General features: G+C 40.9%; 1 protein-coding gene across 2 annotated transcripts; it reads left to right on the forward strand.

Moving 5' to 3' along the window:
• The first annotated feature begins 10,894 nt into the window (after positions 1-10,894).
• On the forward strand, positions 10,895-23,234 carry PDHA1 (pyruvate dehydrogenase E1 subunit alpha 1). Of its 2 annotated transcripts, XM_041400006.1 has the most exons (12): positions 10,895-11,082; positions 12,324-12,338; positions 13,722-13,790; positions 15,137-15,310; positions 15,959-16,085; positions 18,394-18,485; positions 18,843-18,935; positions 20,158-20,313; positions 20,501-20,572; positions 21,204-21,271; positions 22,110-22,218; positions 22,778-23,234. In XM_041400006.1, exons 1-12 carry the CDS (start codon positions 11,017-11,019, stop codon positions 22,940-22,942), a joined length of 1,206 nt encoding a protein of 401 aa, XP_041255940.1. In that variant the 5' UTR covers positions 10,895-11,016; the 3' UTR covers positions 22,943-23,234. The 2 variants fall into 2 exon arrangements, with proteins under 2 accessions (XP_041255940.1, XP_041255941.1); XM_041400007.1 differs by lacking the exon at positions 12,324-12,338.
• Positions 23,235-23,295: the final 61 nt, after the last annotated feature.

Below are 23,295 nucleotides of genomic sequence, written 5' to 3' on the forward strand. Positions count from 1 at the left end.
AATGCTAGGATAACTCAAACAAGCAAGACAGAGAACCATTCTATCACATCTGAATTTCTTCTGGTATGTAGACCACTCAGTATAACTCTAGCTCAGTATTTCTGCATGATGCTGCTTTTCAATGGCAGAAGACCTTTTTAAAAAATCTATTCAAAATATGGATTTTTTAAAATTATTCTTAATGGAGCTCCATTTGAAGGACAGACAATATAAATCAAGACATGCCAACATTACCTGCATAAAATTTCAAAACACTTATTCCCACCAGCAAAAGCCCAAAAACATTCCCCTGAATTAAATTTGACAGATGTGAAACCACTAAAAGAAAGAACATCTAAAAAAATCAATTTCCATTAAGATCTGAGTTTCTCCCCACTCTCTGAAATATGTGGATTTGGGTATGTTGCTTTTACTTCCCCAGGTACTCATTTCTCCTAGAACAGGTCAAATTAGCATCATTATGGCCTTAATTGCAGTGGGGATGTTTGCACCAGTATTATGATTATGGCTTTCCAAAACATGCATGGTCACTTTTAAAATTGCTTTTAATTATGTCAGATTTCAGTTTGACAACATTAAGTGTTCAAATTCATTAAGAACCTAATCAGCTGGCTGCCTAGATATTTTTCAAGAAGCCTTCAGGACAGGCTGACAGATCCACAGCTTTTTTTTGCATATAAACATCCCACAGATAACAATGCAGCTTTGTGCATGCAAAAAGAGGATTGTTTTCAGAATTAATGTCCTTGTAACAATGGCCTGCATAAAAGTATTGCCAGAAACTCTCGTGTTGAGGTCCTTGAGATTCATTATATTCTAATACTGTGATCTGGTACTACAAAGGGTTACAATTAACTGCAACTTTCCAAATGTTGAGTGGTAGTCTGGTTAACAGGAATCTTTCTTCTTCCACTCAGTTACAGCAGTTTTCCAGCTATGGAAGGAATAACAGCCTTGCAGAAATTAGGTCTGGTAAGGAGTAGTATCAGAGTAACAGTCTAGATCAGAGAAAGCAGCTGGTAGCCTGTGGGATGATTTTACTCAGCCTCTGACAGTTCAAATTTCTTCTACTGTGGTTGCAAATGCTTGGGCCCTTTCTTTGATCAGCAATAATTCCATCCGAATTCAGAGAGCAGCACAAATGGATACAGATGTGCCCAAAACTGGCATCTGTCCCACTGTACTGTTAAGAAGCCCTGATCTAAGTATCAGTGAGCCTCAGAAGGTGACATTGTCTCATTCTGGTTTTCATGGGGCCAATATTTTATTTAAAAAAATAAATTCTTAAATATAAAATACTGCAATAGCTCAAGTGCCCAGTAAAAATAGCTCAAGTGCTTATTTCAGTGTCATTGTGGGACTTACATTAATTCTACTATATTAACAAGAAAATTAATTACTCTTATGAGGGCAGGATGCTACCTTTAATGTCAAACATTTCATTTGACCCAAGGCATACTGTTCCTGGAAAAATGTTTTGGTTTTCCTAGTGATACATCTTTTGCTGGCATGGGCAACCTGCAACAGAAGCATGGATGAGTCCAAACTACATGCACTGGGAGAAATGAAGAAGTTATTCCTATCTACTGTCCAGGAAAAGTCAATCCAGAAGCAATTTGTTAAGTATTTTATTCCATTTCTTTCCATTTATGCCCTTGAACATTCTTTAACATATAGCTAACAAAAGGCTTCAGACTACATAAAATTTTATAAATATTTCAGTTATGGGTAGGCCAAGTGCATAATCTAATTACTAAAATGACTACCATATTAAGGCAAAACAGAAAGAAAATCAGTTGAATACAGCTGCCTGAAGCACCACCATTTTATATTTCAAACTCTGGCCTTTCCTCAGCTGTGGAGGAAGTGGAAAGAAATGTGCAGGGCAAATGAGGGAGTTCTTTAGCTGACTGAATGTACGAGTTCAAAAAAGTTTGGAAAAATAACAGGAAAACTCATACCAGCTCAAATTTCATTTGCTTCTATTTTTGATCTGTTCCTTCCACTAAACTTCTCCTAGAAGAGCTATAAAAAAATCCGCTCTGGAAATCTACAACATTCATACCACTTTGGGTCAGCCAGCTGGGTCACTTGTCTCAAACACTTTTCCAGCCATTGAGAAATGTTCTCTCGCAAATTCTGTTTGTCCATCTTTCCAGGCCTTGTCTTCTGCTGTCCAAGTGAGAAAAGGTAAAAATAATATTCTAATATTGTGCATCTCTTGGTTTCATGACTGCCTATTCCTCACAAGTACCCATGACTACCATCACTGAGTTTCCCTTTTAAAATTCTCCCTGGATAAATAGTAGTACTGGAAATCGATGTGCAGTCATAATGGTTCTGAAATGGGCTTACCCAATCCTTTTTTTCCAACATAGATCTTCAGATTTTTTAAAGCATTGATCAAGCTGAATATCTAAATAGCTCACTACATGTTGCAATTAGAATGGATTAAAATATTTTAGGAGTTAAATTCTGAAGGAGAAAAAAACCATATAAGCTGTGTATAAAAAACAAGCAAAATGTATCCATCCAGCCATCCTGCAATCTTAAAAATGTCTATTCCAGCCTTTGTGGAAACCAGATACACAGTCTGGGTGTCTACTGAAAATTTGAAAAAATTAATGCAAAAAGAGAACCCAGTTCACAGGAAACTGAAACAAATTGCTATGAATCTTGCTGAAAATTACTGCTAAACAGCAGTATAAAAATGTAACGTGAATTTTCCTTATCTGTACCCACTACATTCAACTTACACTGTGCCCTTCCTCAGCAAAATGTTGCTTCAGGTAAATGGGCTAGCAGAATTTAACTGGTTTAAGTGCCTAATATAGGCATTGAAATAGTTGACTTGCTTGATGTATCAGCTTTGTTTGAGGATTTAAAAAAAAAAAGCCACCTGCAAAAACAATAGGAAACATCTCAAGAAACATAATTTGAGTTTTGGCTATTGAGGTTTGTAACGGAAAAGAAAATTTGCTGTTAATTGCATTACATGGCATCAGCTAGATAATACTGGATTCTAGCTGGTGAGGGATTGGGAAAACACTGCTTGTCATATGAAAGAGGAGACAGATGATTAAAAGAGAGCAAAGAGAGGTGGTATCACACAGTAAAAAGATACAAGACATAATTGTTGCATGAAGTTTATGGGACTCTAAAGCAGTTGAAGTTAGTCAGACAAAAGTAAATAAATTCTGCCTTATTTGGCAGAGACTGTAAAATTAATGAACACTTAAAAATAGTTCCAAACATGAACTCTTCCTCATGTTTACTCATTGTTTAAGTGCATCTGAAGTTAATCATGCTTCCAAACTCTGAACATAGGATACACAATCTTCAAATATTTTAATGATTTTTCTGCTTTCTTTCTAAGTATTACAGGCTTGTATTTTTGACTGAAAATGTGCACACATTGATATATTTGAAAGATAATACACAGTGGGGTTGACTGCAAACATATAGAAACCATGGGAAACTGATTGATTCTGATTGAGTCTGGAGAAGATCAGTGATCTGAAAAGCAGGATGACAAATCTTGTTCTCATCAAGATGGTAGATACACAGACAATCCTTCCTAGTCTCCCCCAGCTGCTTTCTGGAGAGACATTCCACTCTTCCTCCCTCTCCTGTGCCTTTACAGTGAATTACTCTTCTGCAAATATTTTTGCAAGCATGTCTATGTTTGCAGCACACCTTGGCCCAGAGTAAAGACTCCCAGGTTTTGCAGGCAAGATAAACACATCAAGGAGATAGCTGGAATAAAAATCATCTATGTGCAGGGTCAGCTAGAACCATGGGCAAAGCTGGAGTTTGCCTTGAACAGCTAACAGACTTGATTTTTTTATTTTTTAAAATTATGATGATGCTTACTTTGCTTGGAAAGATCCCTGGAAAGTCCTGCTGGTTGCTGCTGCTGCCAGAGAGGTCCTTGGGGCTGCAGCACTGCTCAGGCAGGTGTGGTGTCTGTGCTCCCCATCTCCCCCCAGGCCTCAGCAGCCACAAACCCAGCTCCACACAGCTCTGCTCACAGTTTTATAGCTCTCCCTACTCCTTCCTGGCCCAGGACACAGCTCCAAATTTTGCTTAGCCAGCACAGCCTCCTCAAAACTACTGAGAGGTTTTGGACCAGTGCTACCTTTGGCCTCTTGTTCAGGACTTGCCTGATTGACAGCAAAGCAAGAAAAATCTAATATCTGAATGTAAAGGAATAATACAGTTAAAATAGTCGGAGTTTTTAGGACAAAATTGCATAGAAGAGCCTATTTAAAAACAAACCTATTTAATACCAAAAGAATAACATTTAGAAAAAGCTGTGTAGCCAATAGCCATTGTCCTGTAATGCTCAGGACCAGGTGACACTGAATTGAGCTCTAACAAAGCTATACTTAATTTTAAAACCTAGGAACAAAATAATAATACAGGGTTCATACTACTCATACAGATTACCAGAAGAGATTCAGCAGTCTGGTGAAAGTTAGTAATGTTTCCTTAACAAATCTTTACATTTAAATATTTTTCACTGTTCCTTAAGAAAAGAAAAAACCTGGATGGAAAGTTTTTCAGGCTGAGGAGACTATTCTTCACCTTTCTGAAGTTTTGGGGTTTTAAAAAAATTCTATTCCCCATTCTATTTGAATGCATTTAGAGCAGTCTTAGTTGCATAATTGAAGATACTTTTGAACATCCTTAATCACATGGAAGAAAAGAATTTCTGAAAGTGTGAGATTAGAGAGATAAATCTTATTTCACAGTCCTCCACAAAGGGGTAATAGGATATTTTAGTATCAAAGCTTAGGAAGCCAAATTAAAGAATGTCCTCAATTCTGTAATTTGATTGATCTGCTTTCATAAGTGTTCTCTCCTATAATTATTTGCAGGGTTTCTGCAAATGGATCCAGATGCACACATAAAGCAAGTAGCATCATATCATCCCAAACTAGAGGAAGGCAGGGGTGAATCACAATCTGCTAAGGGCTGTCAGGATCAATGTGGCTTAGTGCAAAATGGCTTTATATTGTAAGAGTTTGGTGTTGAATGGTCATGACAGGTCCCTCAGGGTGGAAGTTTTGTGGTACAGGACCCTTTCTGTACACCATAGCACTGGCTTGGATTTTGCAGAGGTTAAAAAAACTTTTCAAGCAGTGCTGCTGTGTTCCTCTGGTGAAGGGATGAGTGCAGTGCACATTTGATTGCACTCAGATGTATGAGCTTCATTCAAATCAGAAAAACATTGAAATTATTAAAGGACAAATCTAAATTAGGCATTCCTTCCCTTGAGGGAGCAAGGTACTGAGGGCAATAGCAACAGATCAGGTACTGAGACATCCCCTTCCTTGTGCTCAGGGAAAGGAAATAAACACCGCGGACACAACCGGGGAAGCAATACCAAGCGGTCACACCCATGCAAGTGTAAGCAGTTTATTTTCAGTTTGTTCCCTTAATGTTATCCTAACAGGACTTTTCCAAGTAACGAGGCAGCCCCCAGTGGCCCGCTGCTGAAATGGCTCGTACTGGCTGCAGGGGAAAGTGCAGAGGCGCTTCCACCCCAGGGGAAAAGTGTGGATGCACTTCCATCCCTGGGCTACACTGCCGCCCCACGGCACTTCTGCCGCACAGCCCTCGTTTCCACCCTCTAAAACACCAACAAGGCCACACTCAAAGCATAGTTATCTATGGTTCTGTTGGCAACACAATTCTGACACATTGTGCCTGTTCTATTCACTTGTATTTTTAGGACATATTCGGAAGCACAGAATCTCCCATTTAATTCGCGAGAGACACAAACCTGAGAGGGGCAGAGGATCAGAACTCAGTTATTTGTAAAATTGTGGTCTGAAAGGTAGCATGTAAATCAGTGGTTTACAGCTAGCAGCAGAGAGCAGAACCCAGCAAAGAAAAAGCAGGCAGTGAGCTATGGAGCTGACAAAAATCCTGCAGGAAAGAATTTGCACTGAAGTGGCCCATAAGTGAGTGTTGGTCAAAAATATTCTGGCACTGTGGAAAGAAGGATGTTACACAGAGCTTTATCAACAGAAATGTTATCTCTAAGGTGCTGGCAAATACAACACAGCAGAAGAAGGATGCCTGTGTAAAAAAGATTAAGCAGAAACAGTTGGTTTCTTTACAAAGCTTTCCATGAATTCGGATTTCACAAATGTTTATTTTAAAGCATTTGCCTGAGCCTTCTAGACACAAAGCCTAAGATATCAGTTTTGAATAAAACTATACATTTGTAAATACCTGAAAGACATGCATGAAAATATCAAAATGCAGAAGGACTGAACTGAGCCTCAAGCACAACTATTCAGTGAGATCCAGCAACAACAGAAAACATGTCTGGTTTCATCTGCTCTCAGTTTTCAAGCTGATCACTGTTACATTCAAATAACTCTACGGTAGCTGGGCTTACACAGAAGAGTAAAGTAGCATCTCTTTTCCCATGGACTTTAGTATGTAAACAGGCAGAACCTTTTCTACAGCAGTGCTTCTCTTAAGTTGTAATACTAATTGTTCCTGGGACTAAAAACCTAAGAAAGTTAACATAATGAGAAGAACAGAGGCATAAAAAAATAAAAAATTCGAGCATGAAAAATGACATTATAACTTTGTAAACAAGCGTCCTTCTCCTTCAAGAGGTTGGTGTTTCCCAAATAATAATGCAGAAAAGCAATCAGAATGAAGAACAGAAAATACACTTTCTTAATCAATTTTTCTATCCCTACTAGAAGCAAAACATCCAGAAGATCCTAGAAAACTGCCTCTCCTCCAAACTGCAGTGTCTCCAAAGGATACAAATCATCTGAAGGATTTTGAAGGAATTTGAGTACAATTAAGTTTCTAATTCCCCCATCTGTGTTGCTGTCTAAAGCCAAAACTACTAGAACTGAACTACTACTGAAAGTAGTCAGAAGGGTTGGGAGACATAGATCAAAATAGAGACATTTTCAATGAGAAATGCAGAGAAGCAATGTGGACCTGAGAAAAGAAAGAGAGGAATACTGATCAAAAAAATGTTTGGATAAGTAAATTGAATGAGAGTGGGAAGGACAGGAAGAAAAATGGGAGAAGATAAATAAATGGAAACATAAAACAAAGACTAATGAGAGAAAAGATTGTTCCTGCAGACGAGTTTAAAACAGTATAGTGTATTTATTAATATTTAGAATGGGAGGATGCATCTAGAGTAAAGCTGGTGGTTTACATTTTAAATATGGAAAAGGAACTAAGACTACATCTGTTCTGTTTGATAACCTAATTCTTCAGACCAGTCCCAGGATCTGGTCCCTGTATTCACATCTGAATATGTTCATCCACTTGTGTGCTCTCACTCAGAGTTAATTGACTGCTTCCCACCAGGAAGAAGCCAGGGCAGGGCCCTGGAGGCTGCTGTGTGACCAGCACAGATGACACTGTGGCACCATCCTCCCCAGGCTGTCCTCCAAAATGAACGGAGCCAGCTCACCATCCACCACAGAGGTTCTCACACCGCCGAGCACGCAGCAGAGTCCTCTCAAATGCCACTCAGAAGGGCTGCTACCAGGCCTCAGTTTATTTCAAGCATTTTGAATTAAATGAACATTAAGAACAGAGATTACAATTTAAGGGGCCACCATATGGTGCCACCCAGGAGACAAGGGGAAGCATGTCACAGCATGGATCCTCCCAGGAGGAAATGAGGCTGAAGCAATGTGGCCACAAGCTGTTCCTTGGCAGCCACCCCGGCTGCCTGCTGGCTTAGAGCTACGGCGGCACAGGAGGAGGGAAAATCGTGCAGCAAACTTCTGGCTCCTGGAATGAGGTGGGGATTGCTTTCACCTGGGTGCAGACAGTGAGCTGGGGGGAGTCCTGGATGCTCCCCTCTGCTTTCAACACAAGAGCAGACATTTGTAACAGCAGCTGCAACGCGAAAAATAACATTTTAGGATCACACCCAGAACAATAGAACACGATGAGTTTTGGCCAACTGCCACGCAACACACCCTTGATGTAATACTAAAGTCACACATGGCAAGGTACTCCATTATGAAATCTTACATAATCATCTTTCATTAAATTATTTTCTAGTGTCGTTCTCTGCTTATGATTTTATTATGTTTTTCTCTTTGTTGTTTACGTCATTCATGAATTAGTTTTAGTTTTAGCATTAGTTTTCTGTGGGACAATTTAATAATGTCAAGAAGTTTTAAGAGCTTTTAATAAAGAAAATAAGTGAATATTAAAAAATATCATGAAAAGTAAAAAATTGTCAGAGGTAATATAAATCAATGCTTTGCTGTATTTCCAGGGAGGACAAAAATGGATAATTTCATATCTAAATAACTATTTCCAACGACTGTTGGAAGTGTTGATAACATCTGTCTATAATTGTGTAACTATAAAAATTGCTCTGCTTTTTTTCTTTCATAAGGAGAAGGAACAGGTAACAACACTGAACTTGAAATTATCTTGTCTGGATTCTTTTGTAGTAATAATAATAATAATAATAATAATTTTCCTTTGAGCAGGAGCAATTGTCCAGTTAACAATTGTTCAGTGATCTCTTGAAACCTTTATTTCATACTGTTGCTTGGTGAAGTTGGCACGTGAGTTTTCCAGAAGCTTCCTGTCTTACATACAGATGCCAGTACACTTCATTCTTTTGATGAACCTCATTTGGAGAATGTGAAAACTATTAGAAGCAGAAGGTGAATCCTTGTTTTGCCATCCACTCCAGGAGATTCTGACAGCCTCAGCATCCTCCTCTGAGCAAGTCAGCCCAGCCAGGTGCCAAACCTGAGTTGGGCAGGAGGACAGTCCTATTCGTGTTTCATGAGATGAAACTGGTGCGTGCATGAGCACCATCCATGTGCATGAATCCATCAGCAATCTCTCCAGGAATGTGCAGGCTGACTGATAAAAATGCAGGTTGCACACTTCCAGACAGATGGCTACACTGTCCAGAAATGTCCTGGGACCGCTGAGGGTGTCACAGCACCTTGGAAGCCCCGGGGAAAATCACACACAGTCCTTCAGGATAATGTTGTCTTTAGCAGCAGACCCGCTCCCTGCTGCAGAACAACATTTCCAGCAAGTCTGCTGGAGACTGACAAATACTTATTTTCCAAGCAGTGAAGTGCTACAGACTAAAGGCAACCTAAGAAAAATTCCTTTTGAGACCACTGATCAATATTTTCACTTTGCCCTTTATTTTCCTGGAGGTCAGCTGAGCAGCTGATGTTGTTGGCTCATGAAGAAAGCCTAAATCTGCTTAGTAGTGTAGAACTGACTTGCAAAATTCAAATTTCCAACAAGTTACATGCCAAGAAATATTCCACAAGAGGCTCCTGTAGAGACTTGCCTTTACCAACACGTTAGCAAGAACTGCTTCATCCCTTGGGACACTGGAAACAGCACTATCCAGCTACTCCCAGATGGATTTCACAATTGTAAAAGTGATATTTTCAGACTTTTTTCTTAGATGTGAAAATCAGTAGCATTATTTTGCTTCTTTTATACATCCCAGCGTATCTAAAGGCAAAGCATATGTCAAGGAACCCACAGGGCAGCAGCACAAAGGTAGGATGCTGAGCACTGCCAGCGCCGTGCAATGTCACCAGCTCTTGAAGCTGAAGAAAGTTTGGTTAATTTTTTGATACCAACCCTGGGTTTGTTTTTCTGAGCAAGAACTAACCAAATACATGAAAAGTTAGGCTTCTTCACAGCATCTTTATGAGATGAGAGATGGCTACCTCCCCTTCCTACTCTGCATTACAGACAAAGTAAGGGGAAAATCCCATTAGCCATGAGTGTCCTTATTAATGGAACAGGGGTGAAGCCAAAGAAGAAGGTGAACAGTACAGTGGGGATCCAGGTGAGGCTGTATTTTGGAAACAGATGGCCCTTTCAGTCTTCTTTGATGGAGGTGTAGTTTGAGAAGCACATTTTCACTGGAAATTATGCCTTAAACATTAACCACTTGTGCTGCATTTGAGCTTTGTGCAACCTTCAGGACTCAGCAGACACAAGCACTTGTGCTGCCAACAGGTGAACAAGATTTATTTTCTGGTGGTTTTTTTTGGTTTTTTTTTTTTTTTTTTTTTTTTCGTGAACAAGATTTATTTTCTGGTGGGTTTTTTTGGTTTTTTTTTTTGTTTTTTTTTTTTTTTTTTTTGGTTTTTTTTTGGGGTTTTTTTGGCGAGGAGTAGGGAGGAAAAGCACACCACCCATCAGCTGTATCTGTTCCGTGTCCCGGCGTCCACCCTGGGCTGCCCTGGAGCCAGCGGCAGGAGAAAGGAGGTTGGCTGGAGAGATCAGCAGGTGTCACACGGTGGGAGGGCTCTGCAGTATGAAGTTAAATCTTAACTTCGCTGTGGGTTTCCCAAGGGATGGATGGATGCCTGTGACGTTAAAGGGAAAGCGTTTCAACACTCTGTGCATTTAAAAACCAGGGAATGCGCTCACGCGGAGCAGCTCTCGCACATCAAGCACTCCAACCTGAGCACAGTCAATGAGGCCGGAAAAGACCTCTGATACCATCGAGCCCGAGCCGTGACCCGACAGCAGCTCGTCAGCTGGGCCACGGCACTGAGCGCCATGTCACTGTTTCCTTAAACACCTGCAGGGACGGTGACCCCAGCAGCCCCCTGGGCAGCCCATTTCAGAGCCTAATCGCGCTTTCTGAGAGGAAATTCTTCTCAGAATTCTGAGCAGAAACACGCCTCTTCTGAGAATAAATTCCTCCGAAGATCCAAAATTCTTCCTGGCGTCCAGCGGCACAAGGCGCGCAGGAGCCCGCGCGCGGCAGCGTGAGGGGATCCGACCTTTCCCACATTTAATGACCTTTAATGACCTTTAATGACATTTTGGCTCTGGCGCCCAGCAGGGGGCGTTGCCCGGGCCGCCGCCGCAGCGCAGGCCCGCGCATGCGCAGGGCGCGGGGACGCAGGACAGGCGGCGGTCGCGGCCCAGGCGGCGGCGGCTGAGGGAGAGCCGTGGACGGGGCCCCGCGGCAGCGCTGCCCACCCTTCCCGCTCCATGCGCAAGATGCTGCTGGCCGCGCTCTCCCGATTGCTGCAGGGCCCGGCGGCCGCCGGCAGGACGGTGAGTGCGGCCGCTGAGCGCGGCCGGTGCCGGCCCCGCCGGGAGCGGTGCGGTGTAGGAGGGGCGCGCGGGGCGCAGCTCCGGGAATAGCTCGGGAGAGACGGCGGGAGCTTCCCGGGAACGTGGGTCCGGCGGCAGAGGAGAAAAACTGCTGAACAACTAAAGAAAAAAAACCCACCTTGGTTTTTCTTTGCCCTGCTCTGCGTGACGATCCCAAGTGACAGTAAAATGGTCGCTTTTTAAGCCCATAATGGCGCAGGGCTGTGACCGATGTTGTTCACGCTCGCTTGGACTGCACGGGTCAGGTCCCTCTGAGGGATCTGCTCGGCCCGAGGGGAGTTCAGCGTCTGACTGGACTGCTTGACCTCCCTTTGCTCAGCCAACAGCCGCTTTCGACTTCTGCGTGAATTTTGTTTCAGAGTTTGTTATTTTTTTGTTATTAGTGTGAGTCATTTGTTGTATTTTGTCTTTGTTGTGTGAAAAATCGTGCTTCTACCACTTCATGCTGCTTATTCCACTGTAATGACTGTGGCCATGAGGAAAAATTAACCGTGCTGAAAAAGACTTGTTGGCAAGACCCGAGTTCATGGGTACTTTTAGGTAACTGGAAATTAGGTGCCTTTTTTGCCATGGAGAGCAGATGTGTTGCTGCAGCCCCGTTCTGAGGCAGCTCTCTCACCCAGGCATTCACTGCTTGTGGATGGCTGGATCCATCAGAAGAACACAGGGCCGAAAATTTACTGGAAGCTCTCGCTATCTGTCTTTGGGCTGCATATCTAGGAGTATTTCCTACTTCAAAAAGAGAATCTCTAGATTAAATTTCGCAAATATGGGTGCCTAAAATTTGTCCCTTACTATGAGTGCTTGGCCTGCTCTGGAGATAACTGTGTTCTTCTGGAATGCCAGAGTAAATTTGGTTCAGATATTTCAATAAAGATTTTTGGATCCTACTGCTTACCAAATATGTAAATATTTGTCTTGAATTGTTTCTATGCCTCTGTAGTGAAGGCATAACTTACCAAATAGACAGAGGTAGAATTAATCCATAAAGCAGTATCTTGTATATGCTTTGAGCATTTTCTAGAGTGTACAGATGGATTTCCATGTAAAGAAACTACCACTTGCAGTGTTATGTTCTAGTTGGATAATAATTTGCTGACTTCTCCTTCCCTCATTATTTGATACAGCTACTTACTTGTCTTCCTTTTTTTTTTTTTTCCTTCCAAATGCTGCAAACCTAGGGAGCTGTTAGCGAGGTAAGACCTCAGTCAGTCTCGTCAAGGTTTACTTTTGATAGGTGTACTGCCCACATTTCAGGGCTTTTGTTCAGACTCCTCAGTGTGCTTTTATGTCCTGTTCAGGGCAGGGAGTTTAACCAGGGGGCCTAAAGTGATTCTTCCCAACCCTGGCCATTCTGTGATACAGTGAATCCAAACTGTGGATTTACTTCCAGCTCTAGAAGTAAAATAGCTTTTCTGCACCGATAATACTGATGCATTGTGGTAAATCGTGTAGAAACTAGGTTTAAATTAAAACTTCTAAATATGTAACCTGATAACAGGGCAGGGTGAATGGGGGCAGTGTTACTGGTAAATCTGATCGATATGCAACAGAGCAGGTAACCAGGATGGATTGAGAATTTTCTCCCATGCTTCACACGTGTCCGTCAGACCTTTTGTGGAGATGGTGACCTGAACATTTTCAAAATTTTGGTGGAATCTACCTTCAGCTAAATATATGTGGATCCCCTGGCTGAAGGAGCTGCTGAAGTTTTTGTGTAACTTAATTAGCAGCACAGTCTTGCCACTAAAGAAAAGATGTAGTGTTCTTTTACACTGTGGCCACAGTGCATGCATGGACACGGGCCCATCCTGTCTGACGCTGCAGTGAAACTTGCTGAAGTCATCTGAAATCACACCATTCATTAGTCAATACCCTGCATTCCTTCTTTAAGAGGGACCAGTAATATATTTTTAAACATCATTCCTATCTCTCCCCTACCATGCCACCCTTTCTGTTGTTCTGTGTTTCTTGTATCCTCAGGAACCTTCTGTGTTTCCACATTTTTAGAGTAGCCATAGTAGTGGCCATGCTGTTACTGAAATGATGCTCTCTCTCTCCATTGCTATGGCTTTGACTTCCCCCAATTTATCTTCCTATTGAAAATAAAAAGTGAGAGTCGTTTGTATTTCAGATATCTGCTGGATTCCTTTTGTTTGGTTGGTTTTGGGTCTTTTTTGTTCTATCAAGTCAAAATTCCAGTCAGCACAGAGAGTCAGCAGTCAGTCTGCATTGGCTGTCTCTCCTTATATTGTCAACCTGGCATGTGAAGGGATAAACAATAATTTTTGTGGTTTTGATGCTCTTCATTGTCACAAGCTTTGAAACTTACTCTGTTTATTTTAGATAATCAAGGGTATTACCAGTTTAAATTCTTTTTTCTAATCTTAATTTTAAATAAGGACTTTGGCATACAAAATAAAAGTTCCCTAGTCTTATGGGATATGCCACTGCTGAGTCTAATTTATAAGTTATTTCAGTTTGGGAGTACTCTTAGAAATTACTTGAAAAGTCACATACTTTTACTTGATAATTGCATTTAAACATTGCTCATGCTTTGGTTTTGTCTTTTTTTTAAGGCCTCTCGAGTGGTGGTAGCATCACGTAACTATGGAGACTTCGCAAGTGAAGCTACGTTTGAGATTAAGGTGAAGAAGAACACTTAATACTGGCATTCTTTGTAAGCATTGCTTAGAGATCTTAACCTGATGGACTGGTCCCCATCTCTCAGTTAGGAAATACAGTTTGCATTTCCAGAACCAAACCCCTCACTATCTGACCTGATTACTAAGTGCAGCTGGAAATACTGTGTTTGCGGTGGGTGGTAACGTTACTTGTTTCGTAAGAATGTGAAGCTGTGATGTTTTGCAGCTGTTATATTGCAATGCAGCTGTGAGAACAGAGTCAGAAAGGAGCTGAAGAAACTTTTCTGTTCTGTTCTGTTGTTTCCTTAATGCTTTTCAAACAATTAGGTGTTTGTAGTCTATCCCAAAGATGAAGCTGGTTGAAGTCTTGTATGGATTTTTGAGGAAAAAATATGGCATCCTTTCAGTGTTTGACTTGGTGCTGCTCAGAAAATGTGTGTTATATTCTGTCAGTTTTCCACTCTGGCTGGGTCTTAGGAAAAAGTGGTGTTTCTATTGGCAGTAGGTTTTGTGCTGGTGTGTCATTCAGGAATTGATGAAAGAAAATCTGAAAGAAATAATTTGGGTTGTTTTCTACCCTCTCCCTGTTTGGCTGTGCCTGTGAAGTATGAAAATTGTTTCAGGAGGAAGGGAAGGAATATATGTTTATATGAAAAGTATTTTTTGAGTCGATACAAAGTTTAATGTTTGATCATGTGTTGATAACAAGACTCCAGAGTTTCTGTTCTGTGAACTTTGAAGCAGAGTTGTCTTGAGCAGTGTGCCCAGGTGTTATATCCAGTTCATCTGGGTGTCAGTGGATTTGCTCTGGAGTGACTTTAGCTTTGATATAACTGTCGTTAACCTATATAGAAGTATTTTGGCCATTTAATCTGCACTGACAGAGTAATCTGTTTAGTCTCTTCCACTGAACTTACTGTTTATTTATACAGAGGTAGCAGAGGTGAGGGCCAGTCTTAGGGCCAGATCTTACAAACAGGGCAAACTCTTGATCTTTCTTATCTCTTCACTAAGCCTCTGTAGCTCTTACCAATATTTGGTGTGCAACAGCAATGGAAGTGCACTTCCTGCCATATTTCCGGAGGACTTCAGTTCATCTTCTGCTTGTAGGAATAATGAAGCTTTATTTTCTGAGTAGAAATCTGTCTTTATTAAAAGTAAGGGGTTTATTTCCTTGAATTTTGAAACAATGCACAGTTCTCCTGACCTGTGAGTTTAGGTTTTGCTGGCTTTCTTTTTTAGAAGGGATTACACTCTCAATTTGAAAATGGCAGATATTTAAAAATTAAGTACTACTTGTAAATAGGAGGAATGATTTTCAGGAAATAATGACTTGTTTTCCCGTGCAGCAATGTGACCTCCATCGGCTGGAGGAAGGGCCGGGCACCACGGCAGTGATGACTCGAGAGGAGGGGCTCCAGTACTACAAGACCATGCAGACCATCCGCCGCATGGAGCTCAAGTCTGACCAGCTCTACAAGCAGAAGATCATTCGTGGCTTCTGCCACTTATATGATGGTCAAGTAAGAACTTTTGGCCAGGAGGTTTTATATTGTCTTACCTTATTTAATGTAGGGATTTTAATAGAGTTCTGCGTTCAGGAGGATGTAGAATTGAGTGTCTGTGTACATTGTGAGAGATGGAGAGGAGGGAGGAGGAGAGACACAAAGACAGGGAAGGGCACAGTGCAGCTAAAGATCAGCTGAATGTGAGGAGTGAGCACATTTGAAGGCCTGCATTTTCCCCCTCAAGTTTCATTTATGGCTTTTGTTTCTGTACCTCATGGATCATGTGCCCACTAAAAAGCAACAGCCAGGAGAAGAAACTTCATGAACTTAGTGAAACTTTGCTGTCTGTCCATTATGCCCTGATGTTTTTGAATTGTGATTGTTGAGATGCTTCATAGCTGGGGGGGAATTCTTCAGATATTTGCAGATTCTGGTTCCTCTCCCATGTGCCTTTCCTAGTCAGTCAGCTTGGAATTTAGAGCCCAAGGCTGTTGAAGCTCCAGGCCTGTTACCAACCTTTGGTATTTAAGTCAGTCTCCTGTATCTGTGCTCTTGCTGTGACCTGCCAGTATTTGGTGTGTGGGATCAGCAGTGTGCCACAGTGCTGTCTGTGGGAGCTGTGTGTTTTTCTTCATTGCTGAACTTCCTTGTCCTGTGTACCAGGAGGCTTGCTGCGTGGGGATTGAGGCTGCCATAAAGCCCACAGACCACGTGATAACAGCGTACAGAGCCCACGGCTTCACCTACACCCGAGGAGTGCCAGTCCGGGAGATTCTCGCAGAGCTTACGGGTTTGTGCTCAGCGCAGTGAGGATCACTTGCTGCTGTGCTTGTGTCAGAATTCTTGTCTCAAATTCAAAGTGATGTCGATGCACAAAGTATACTGGGCCTTCAGAAGCAGTTTCGTGACACAGCAGAATGGATCAGTTGTTTAAGTTTTATGAATCAGTGATTTTTACTGTGAAAATTAACAAATAAGGAATATTTAAGTGCTGGTACTTCTAAAGCACAAATGCATAAGATTTTTCTGGATACCATGTGCTATATTCATTGTGCTGCAGCAGCTTTGAACTTGCTGATGGTAGGCATCTGCTCTCAGTGGGACAGGGCATTATCCTCCCTAGGAGACAGACCTGGATTTTCAGAACTATGCTCATGAAGTCTTAGGAAGACTGGTAAACTTTGCCTGTAATGATAAACTGAATGATTTGGGAAATTTTGATTGCAACAAGAATATTAAATGATAATCAAGACAGAGATTTTGCAGAAAGGAGAGATGGCTGTCCACAGTAGGGTTTGAGGACAGAGCAGGGAAGAGAGGAGCAGCCTGATTAATTCTTATGAGATCTGTGAACAGATGCAAGGAGCTTGAAGGCCTTCATGCATCACTGGTATAATAAAGACTTGATCTAAGAATCTTCATGCTTGAAATGTTAGTATAGGAAAGCCTGTTTGGGGGTTAGACAGGTGGTGTGATTTTGTAAACTAAGAATTGTGTATGCTAAGAATGCATATGTGTAATGTGCACAAAAGCCCCCAGTCCAGTGGTGACTGATTTGCCAAGTGTCACTGGATGCTGGTAAGTCAGAAAGTAAATGGGAAGATTGTCATGACTGAAGCCAACTATGGGCCCTGAAATTACAAATATGAGTAATAATGTAGTGGAATTTTTTACAATTTTCTTTAACATTATATTTGAGTTTACTGGGGCTGTTTCAATTGGGAAGGAGTGGCTGTGGTAAAGAGACTGCTATTCCAGAAAATAACACTTGGGGAAAGTTCTTAGAACTGTTGCTAGAGCCCATTCTTGCAAAGAAAGATCTTGACTACAAATGCCAAATTGAAAGACAGCATGAGTTACAATGACAGAATTTAAAAAAAAAATTTGAAGGAGAAGGAAGCGGAGTCACCCAAAATAAAACCAGTAGATAAGATCCTATAGGAAACAAGTATAGAAAAGGACTTTTCAGGAGAATTGACAAATTACATGAGAAATGAGTTTGTGTTCTAAGAAAAGTAGAAAATGTAGCAAAAAGTACCACTGGTTAATGAAGAATTCTTAAATACATTCCAAAATACAAGAAGGGAGTGTACAAAAAGTGAAGGGAGCTTACTAAAGGTAAATTGCACTTATTCATAAAAGTATTTTTCTTAAAATTAGACTTTATTTTTCTTTGGTCCTAGCTGGAAAAATCTGTAACAGCTCCCACAAAACCAATTAACCAATACATAAACATAGAAAAGGTGTGAGAAATACCAATAATAAAAATGATCCACTATAAAGTAAGAAAGAGAAGTACAAATTTCAGAAAGAGACTTACTTCTCTAAAAACACCAAGGCTAATGTAAATGTAAAAAATGTAAAAATGTAAAATTTAAATGTAAAAAAACCAACCAGGCAAACTGTGCTTATTAGAAATAAAATACAATCTTCTATAAATAGTAACAAGACAGATAAGAATAGGAGATGGAATGGGCTGATGAGAAATTCTGTGTTCTTAGATGGGCTCATTAAATAGGGGTTGTTGTGATGCTTCATGGATCACTGGTTATCTTCAAACTACACCTTAAATAGAGCTGGGCTGGGTGACAAATGTTTATATTGGGGTGGAATGGGGAGCTGGTAGTTGTTGGGTTTTTTTTAGTGTCCTGTTGGTGGTTTTTACATGTGGTTATTGTCAAAGGGAAGACAAGTCTAAATTACTGCAACTAATTTGGAACATTATTCTTACTTTCCTTGCATAAGCCAAAAGTAACAATATACTTCTTGCAGATTACTAATGGGATCTTGTTGTGTATAAAAAAAAACCTTCATATTTATCTGAAAGTGCTTTTGTATAGTAGGACACTGAAACTTTGGTTGGTTTTGAAATTTCTTAATCTCATTTCCAGAATTATGCTTTCATTATTGTTCTCTCTTTCCCTCCTTATTTGTTTTCTGAGATGTTTTACTGTAAATTTTATGAGAGAGGCCATCATGTCCTAACTCCACACAGATCATGGTCTTAGTATTATTACCTTTTAGGAACTGAATTAGATGTTTCCATTTGTATAGTATTTTTCCTCCAAAAAAGAAATTGCTTGTTTTTCATGTTTCAGGTCGAAAAGGAGGATGTGCAAAGGGAAAAGGAGGATCAATGCATATGTATACCAAAAACTTTTACGGTGGCAATGGTATCGTTGGTGCTCAGGTATATACATTACTTCTGTTTTAAAGCACAAGCTGAATTTAGCTCGTGTCCTGTTGCCTCTCAGTTTTTGTAGTGCGTGAGCTTGTATGCAGATCCCATTGCTCTGTGGCTGGTATGTCTCACTCTGGTGTTCTCACCATTTTGTAAACTGTAGCAAAAATAATTCAGGGTGAGAATACTGTTCATGTTTGTATTTTGGCTGCAGTAACATTTGTAACAAAGGGAAGCGGGTGGGTAACAGCTTGTTTGTTGAGCAGGTCTCTAACAGCCTAAATGTCTCCTTAAAGTTCTCGGGCTGCCTATCTTCAGCTCCTTTAAATGTTGTTCTAAAATGTTTTGTCCTGTACTCTGTGGCAGGTTCCTCTTGGAGCTGGGATTGCTCTGGCCTGTAAATACTTTGCTAAAAATGAAATCTGCGTGGCCTTGTATGGGGATGGTGCAGCCAATCAGGTAAAGCAGCGTGGCTGGGGGAAATCAATTTTCCTTCTGTGCTCTGTGAGCTCTGCCTTTACTCCAAGGGGTGGAAGAGCACATTTTGCCCGCCCTGTGTACCTGCAACCCAGGAAGTGTTGATGAACTCCATGGAGGTGGCCAGGCATGTTGCAGATTTTGGACATGGCCACCTCTTATTTGAGTTGTCTTAGGTGTTTGAGGAGGGATGTGTTCCAACAACTGTGTAGTTCTCAGAGGGGTGATTCAGGTGAACAGTTAAAAAGTTAATTGCTAGGTGCTCTATATATATCAGGAATGTACCATGTGCCTGCAGTGTTTTATCATATTTTGGACCTGTGTAAACATGTGTCCTTCCTCACCCCTGTTTGAGCTTGGCCCTTGTAGCTGTAGTGGAGGGAAAGCTTTTTGGCTCCTTCTGTTCTGGAACACAGGGAGTGAATGAGGCTAATGGGTAATTATGTGAATGGTACACAAGTCTTGGGAGGAGGGGTTTCCAGTTATTCTTTACGTTCTTTCCAGCTGTGCACAGCTCACCTAAGCGTGACACCCTGAACTGTCTGTGCTGTAAGGAGAGCTCTGGAGGATGGTAGTGAAGATGACAGTGCTGCTGGATAGGGAGAGATGTGTAAATCAGGTTTCTGAAGACTGAGAAGAGGACAGATCATTCTGGCAGAGCCAGTTCCTATTGATATTCCAGCTAGGATATTCCAGCCAGCCTTTTCGTGTTATCAGCTGAGATAATAAGCCAGATAAGCAGTTGGTGATTTAGAGTGTACCACTGACAGTTTCACACTTTCAAAGCACAGGTGGAGGTCTCAGTTCATGGTTTTCCCTGAATTTGACTCAAAGCAATCAAGGCTGACTGCAGTCACTGCAGTCAAACTTTGCTGTAGCAGCTTCCTGCCAAGTTCATTTGTCAAGTTTTTTTTTCATGACTGACTGTTGCTGTTTTATGACTGTTGCCTGAATTAAAGTAGAAGGTTTTGTGGTACCCTAACACAGATACTGATTCAGGCTTAAAAATTAACTACTGGTTGAGAAAAAAGTTACCTTATATAGTGTAGCTTCTCTTTTATTCCTTTTGAGCTGTTGCAAATTGCTGATTTCTTATCACTTGTAGTATTAAAATTTCTAGACATCTGCAGCTGAAGGATTTTCAGTAGAGCCTAATGCTTGAAGGCTGAGCTCCCTGATGAGATATAACTTAATTTTCTTCCAGGGCCAGATATTTGAAACATACAACATGGCTGCCTTATGGAAGTTGCCTTGTATTTTTGTCTGTGAGAACAATCGGTATGGAATGGGAACATCAGTTGAAAGAGCTGCAGCCAGCACTGACTACTACAAAAGAGGATACTTCATTCCAGGTCTCAGAGTGAGTACAGCTTTTTTTTTGAGGGGGAATGTGTGTGCACATACCTACACAACGCATACATAGGTATTTCTTTTATTTCTACATATATTTACTTGAAGCTGAATTCTGTTCCACTTGGGGAAATACTGAGACTGGAAGTTTGGAGGCTGGGAATTTTTTGCCTTAACATGTCTTTCCTCATTACCAGGTGGATGGCATGGATGTTCTCTGTGTCCGAGAAGCAGTAAAGTTTGCAGCCGAGTACTGTAGATCTGGAAAAGTAAGTCTGTAACTGGCATTCCTTCTCCATGGGTGAAATTCTTGCAAGCTATTGCTGCATGAGTAGTTCCTCAATTTGTATTAACCAAACACTTATTATTTATACTGCCATTTTTTTCCCATTTCTACCACAGTTAGATTCTGTTGTGAAAGGTGTTAGGACTGTCAGGCAGTTGTGATCTTTGTGTTCAGTCAGGGGAAGCATCAAAGAAGGTAGTAATCATTCTATATTTACAAGAAATGGAAAGTGAAATAAAGGTTTTGTGAGTCAATGTTAGTGTCTGTCACCCAAGTACAGTAGCACTGGTTTTGAAGATTTTCAGTATTTGAAATAATGAAGGTTCTGTGAGGTAATCTGAAATATTCTGAGTAATGGTGGAAGGAAGGAAATTGTAAAGCTGCTCAATGAGAACATGAAAATGCTTACAATATCAGCACCTGCTTTCATTTGAAAAGAATTAGGTTTCATTTTACTGTATGAAACTATACGTGCTAGTATTATGTAAAACTTAGAAAAACCTGTTGAATAAAAATAATTGATCACTGGTGCAATTCAGCTCAAGCAAATAGTTGCTGCTGTAACAAGTTGGTCCCTCATGGTGGCAACACTCAGTATTTCTATTCATTTCAAGGGTCCTCTTGTGATGGAGTTACAGACATATCGTTACCATGGCCACAGTATGAGTGACCCTGGAATAAGGTACTGTCATATTCTTTCTTCTTTATTTTCACTGAAAAAAAGTACTGATGGTCAAATTCTAAGAGATTAAACTGTGAAATTCAGTGTTTAAATCAGATGTCAGATGCATTTAAAGGTTATGATGAAATTGCTACGAGCAGCCTGCTCACTCATCTCATTGCTCAGCTGATAATCTGTAGCCATGTAACACACTTGGTTTAATGCAGAATTAAAAGGTGTGGGTTTAGAACAAGCACAAAGTCAGTTAAACTCCTGTGCTCTCTATTAATGAATTCTGCTTTCAGTGTGGCATTACGGTGTGTCCTAACGAAGGTTTGGCTGGATAGCATCATGCTTTTCTGGGGTTTCAAAAGGATTTAAATCCTGTAAGGTAAAATTACAGGAACAGTTTGGACTGCCCAGACAAGTAGAACACATCCTAGAAGTACAAACATCCAGGTCTAGGGAGATTTGGGCATTGCTCCAACTGATCAAGCTGAATGCGTCTGCATGAAGTAGAGGTGTATCCCAGGTCTTCACTGGAAACTTGCAGTGATTTGGAAGCACGTGCACATCCTGCAGGGGGGAAGGGTTAGGAGGAACTAAGGCCCTCCAGGATAACTGTCTCAGGCTGGGTTTGCTCCCCTTTCCCTTGAGTCTGGAGCTACTTCTGCTCAGTTGGTATTTACAGATCTCTCTCTGGAGGCTTCTGGGTCTTGCTGTGCCATCCTTTGGGTGAGGAATGTTCTGTGTAGTCACTGCATCCCTGAAAACTCTTTGGACTCTTTTTCTAGAAGTGAGTGGTATCCAGAACCTCACTGTGCTCCAGGCTTCATGTCTTTGCCTGTCTTGTTCTTAGCTATCGTACTAGAGAAGAAATTCAAGAAGTGAGAAGCAAAAGTGATCCCATTACTTTGCTGAAGGACAGAATGGTCAACAACAACCTTGCTAGTGTTGAAGAACTAAAGGTATGGTTTTAGTTGCTGTGTAAGGAAGCTCTTGAGCAGTCACACATTGATGATCTCCACAAAGCACACCACTGGGCAGCATGCAATGCTTTCTTTAAAGTTCTTTAAGGTTTGCTTTAACATCACTTTTATAGGTGAAGGTGCAGTTTTGTTGCAGACCAGCTCCTGAAGTTGTGTTCTGCTGGAAAGGCCTTTTGCTTTTATTTGCGAAGTAAGGCTGGCAGGTATAATTTGCTAACAGATAGAAATCAAAATTACCTGGCCTTTCTTGACTCCCCAGGAAGGGGGTGAGTCTTGGAAAGGGAAATGACCAAATGTGAAGAATCCTAGTGAAGGAGTGAGGAACTCTCTAGCCCTGAGGAGCCCTCTAGGCAGAGTGGGGTACCAGTACTACCCAAAATGATGCAGTTTAGTAGGGAAGGAGTTTTAAAACATTTTATATTTTGTGTTTCTAGTCATTGTTAACTAATTCTGTCTGATTCTTTATCATACAACTTACATTCAAAATCATGATGCTTTTTCTGAGCTGTCTTCTAATAAGCATGCATTTCTGGTTTAGGAAATTGATGTGGCAGTAAGGAAGGAGATCGAGGAAGCTGCTCAGTTTGCTACCACGGACCCAGAGCCTCCCCTGGAAGAACTGGGTCACCACATCTACTTCAATGAGCCACCCTTTGAAGTGCGTGGCCCAAACCAGTGGATAAAGTACAAGTCTGTCAGCTAAAGGCCTTTTTATTGGTGTAACTTATTCTTATGAATAAGTGAATGCATTTACAGGAACTATAATAAACAACTCTTAAGCTTATTTAAGAGCTCTTTCAAAAGAGGAAATGTGTAAGGAAATCCATCTGGGTATGGAATTTCTTAAACATGCTGAATGTTTCAGAGGAAGCTAAGTCGAGAGAGAGTGTTTATTTAAAGTGCTATATATTTGCTTTACTGACTTCCTTTGGGTCGCTGTACGTGTTACATACAGTGTAAAAAGGAAAATAAAAATTAAACTTTACCAACCTTTATCTAATAGTCTATTTTGTTTCGTGAACTCTTTCCCAGAAACCCCACCAAAAATGTAATTTA

The sequence above is a fragment of the Onychostruthus taczanowskii genome, unplaced genomic scaffold (assembly GCF_017590055.1).
Source record: "Onychostruthus taczanowskii isolate IOZ18803 unplaced genomic scaffold, ASM1759005v1 scaffold17, whole genome shotgun sequence".
Classification (NCBI taxonomy): domain Eukaryota; kingdom Metazoa; phylum Chordata; class Aves; order Passeriformes; family Passeridae; genus Onychostruthus; species Onychostruthus taczanowskii.

Coding starts and splice junctions, on each gene's coding strand:
- PDHA1 (XM_041400006.1), top strand. CDS start 11,017: ATGCGCAAGATGCTGCTGGCCGCGCTCTCCCGATTGCTGCAGGGCCCG. Junction 16,086..18,393: donor GATTCTCGCAGAGCTTACGG/GTTTGTGCTCAG, acceptor TTCATGTTTCAG/GTCGAAAAGGAGGATGTGCA. Junction 20,573..21,203: donor AGTACTGTAGATCTGGAAAA/GTAAGTCTGTAA, acceptor ATTCATTTCAAG/GGTCCTCTTGTGATGGAGTT.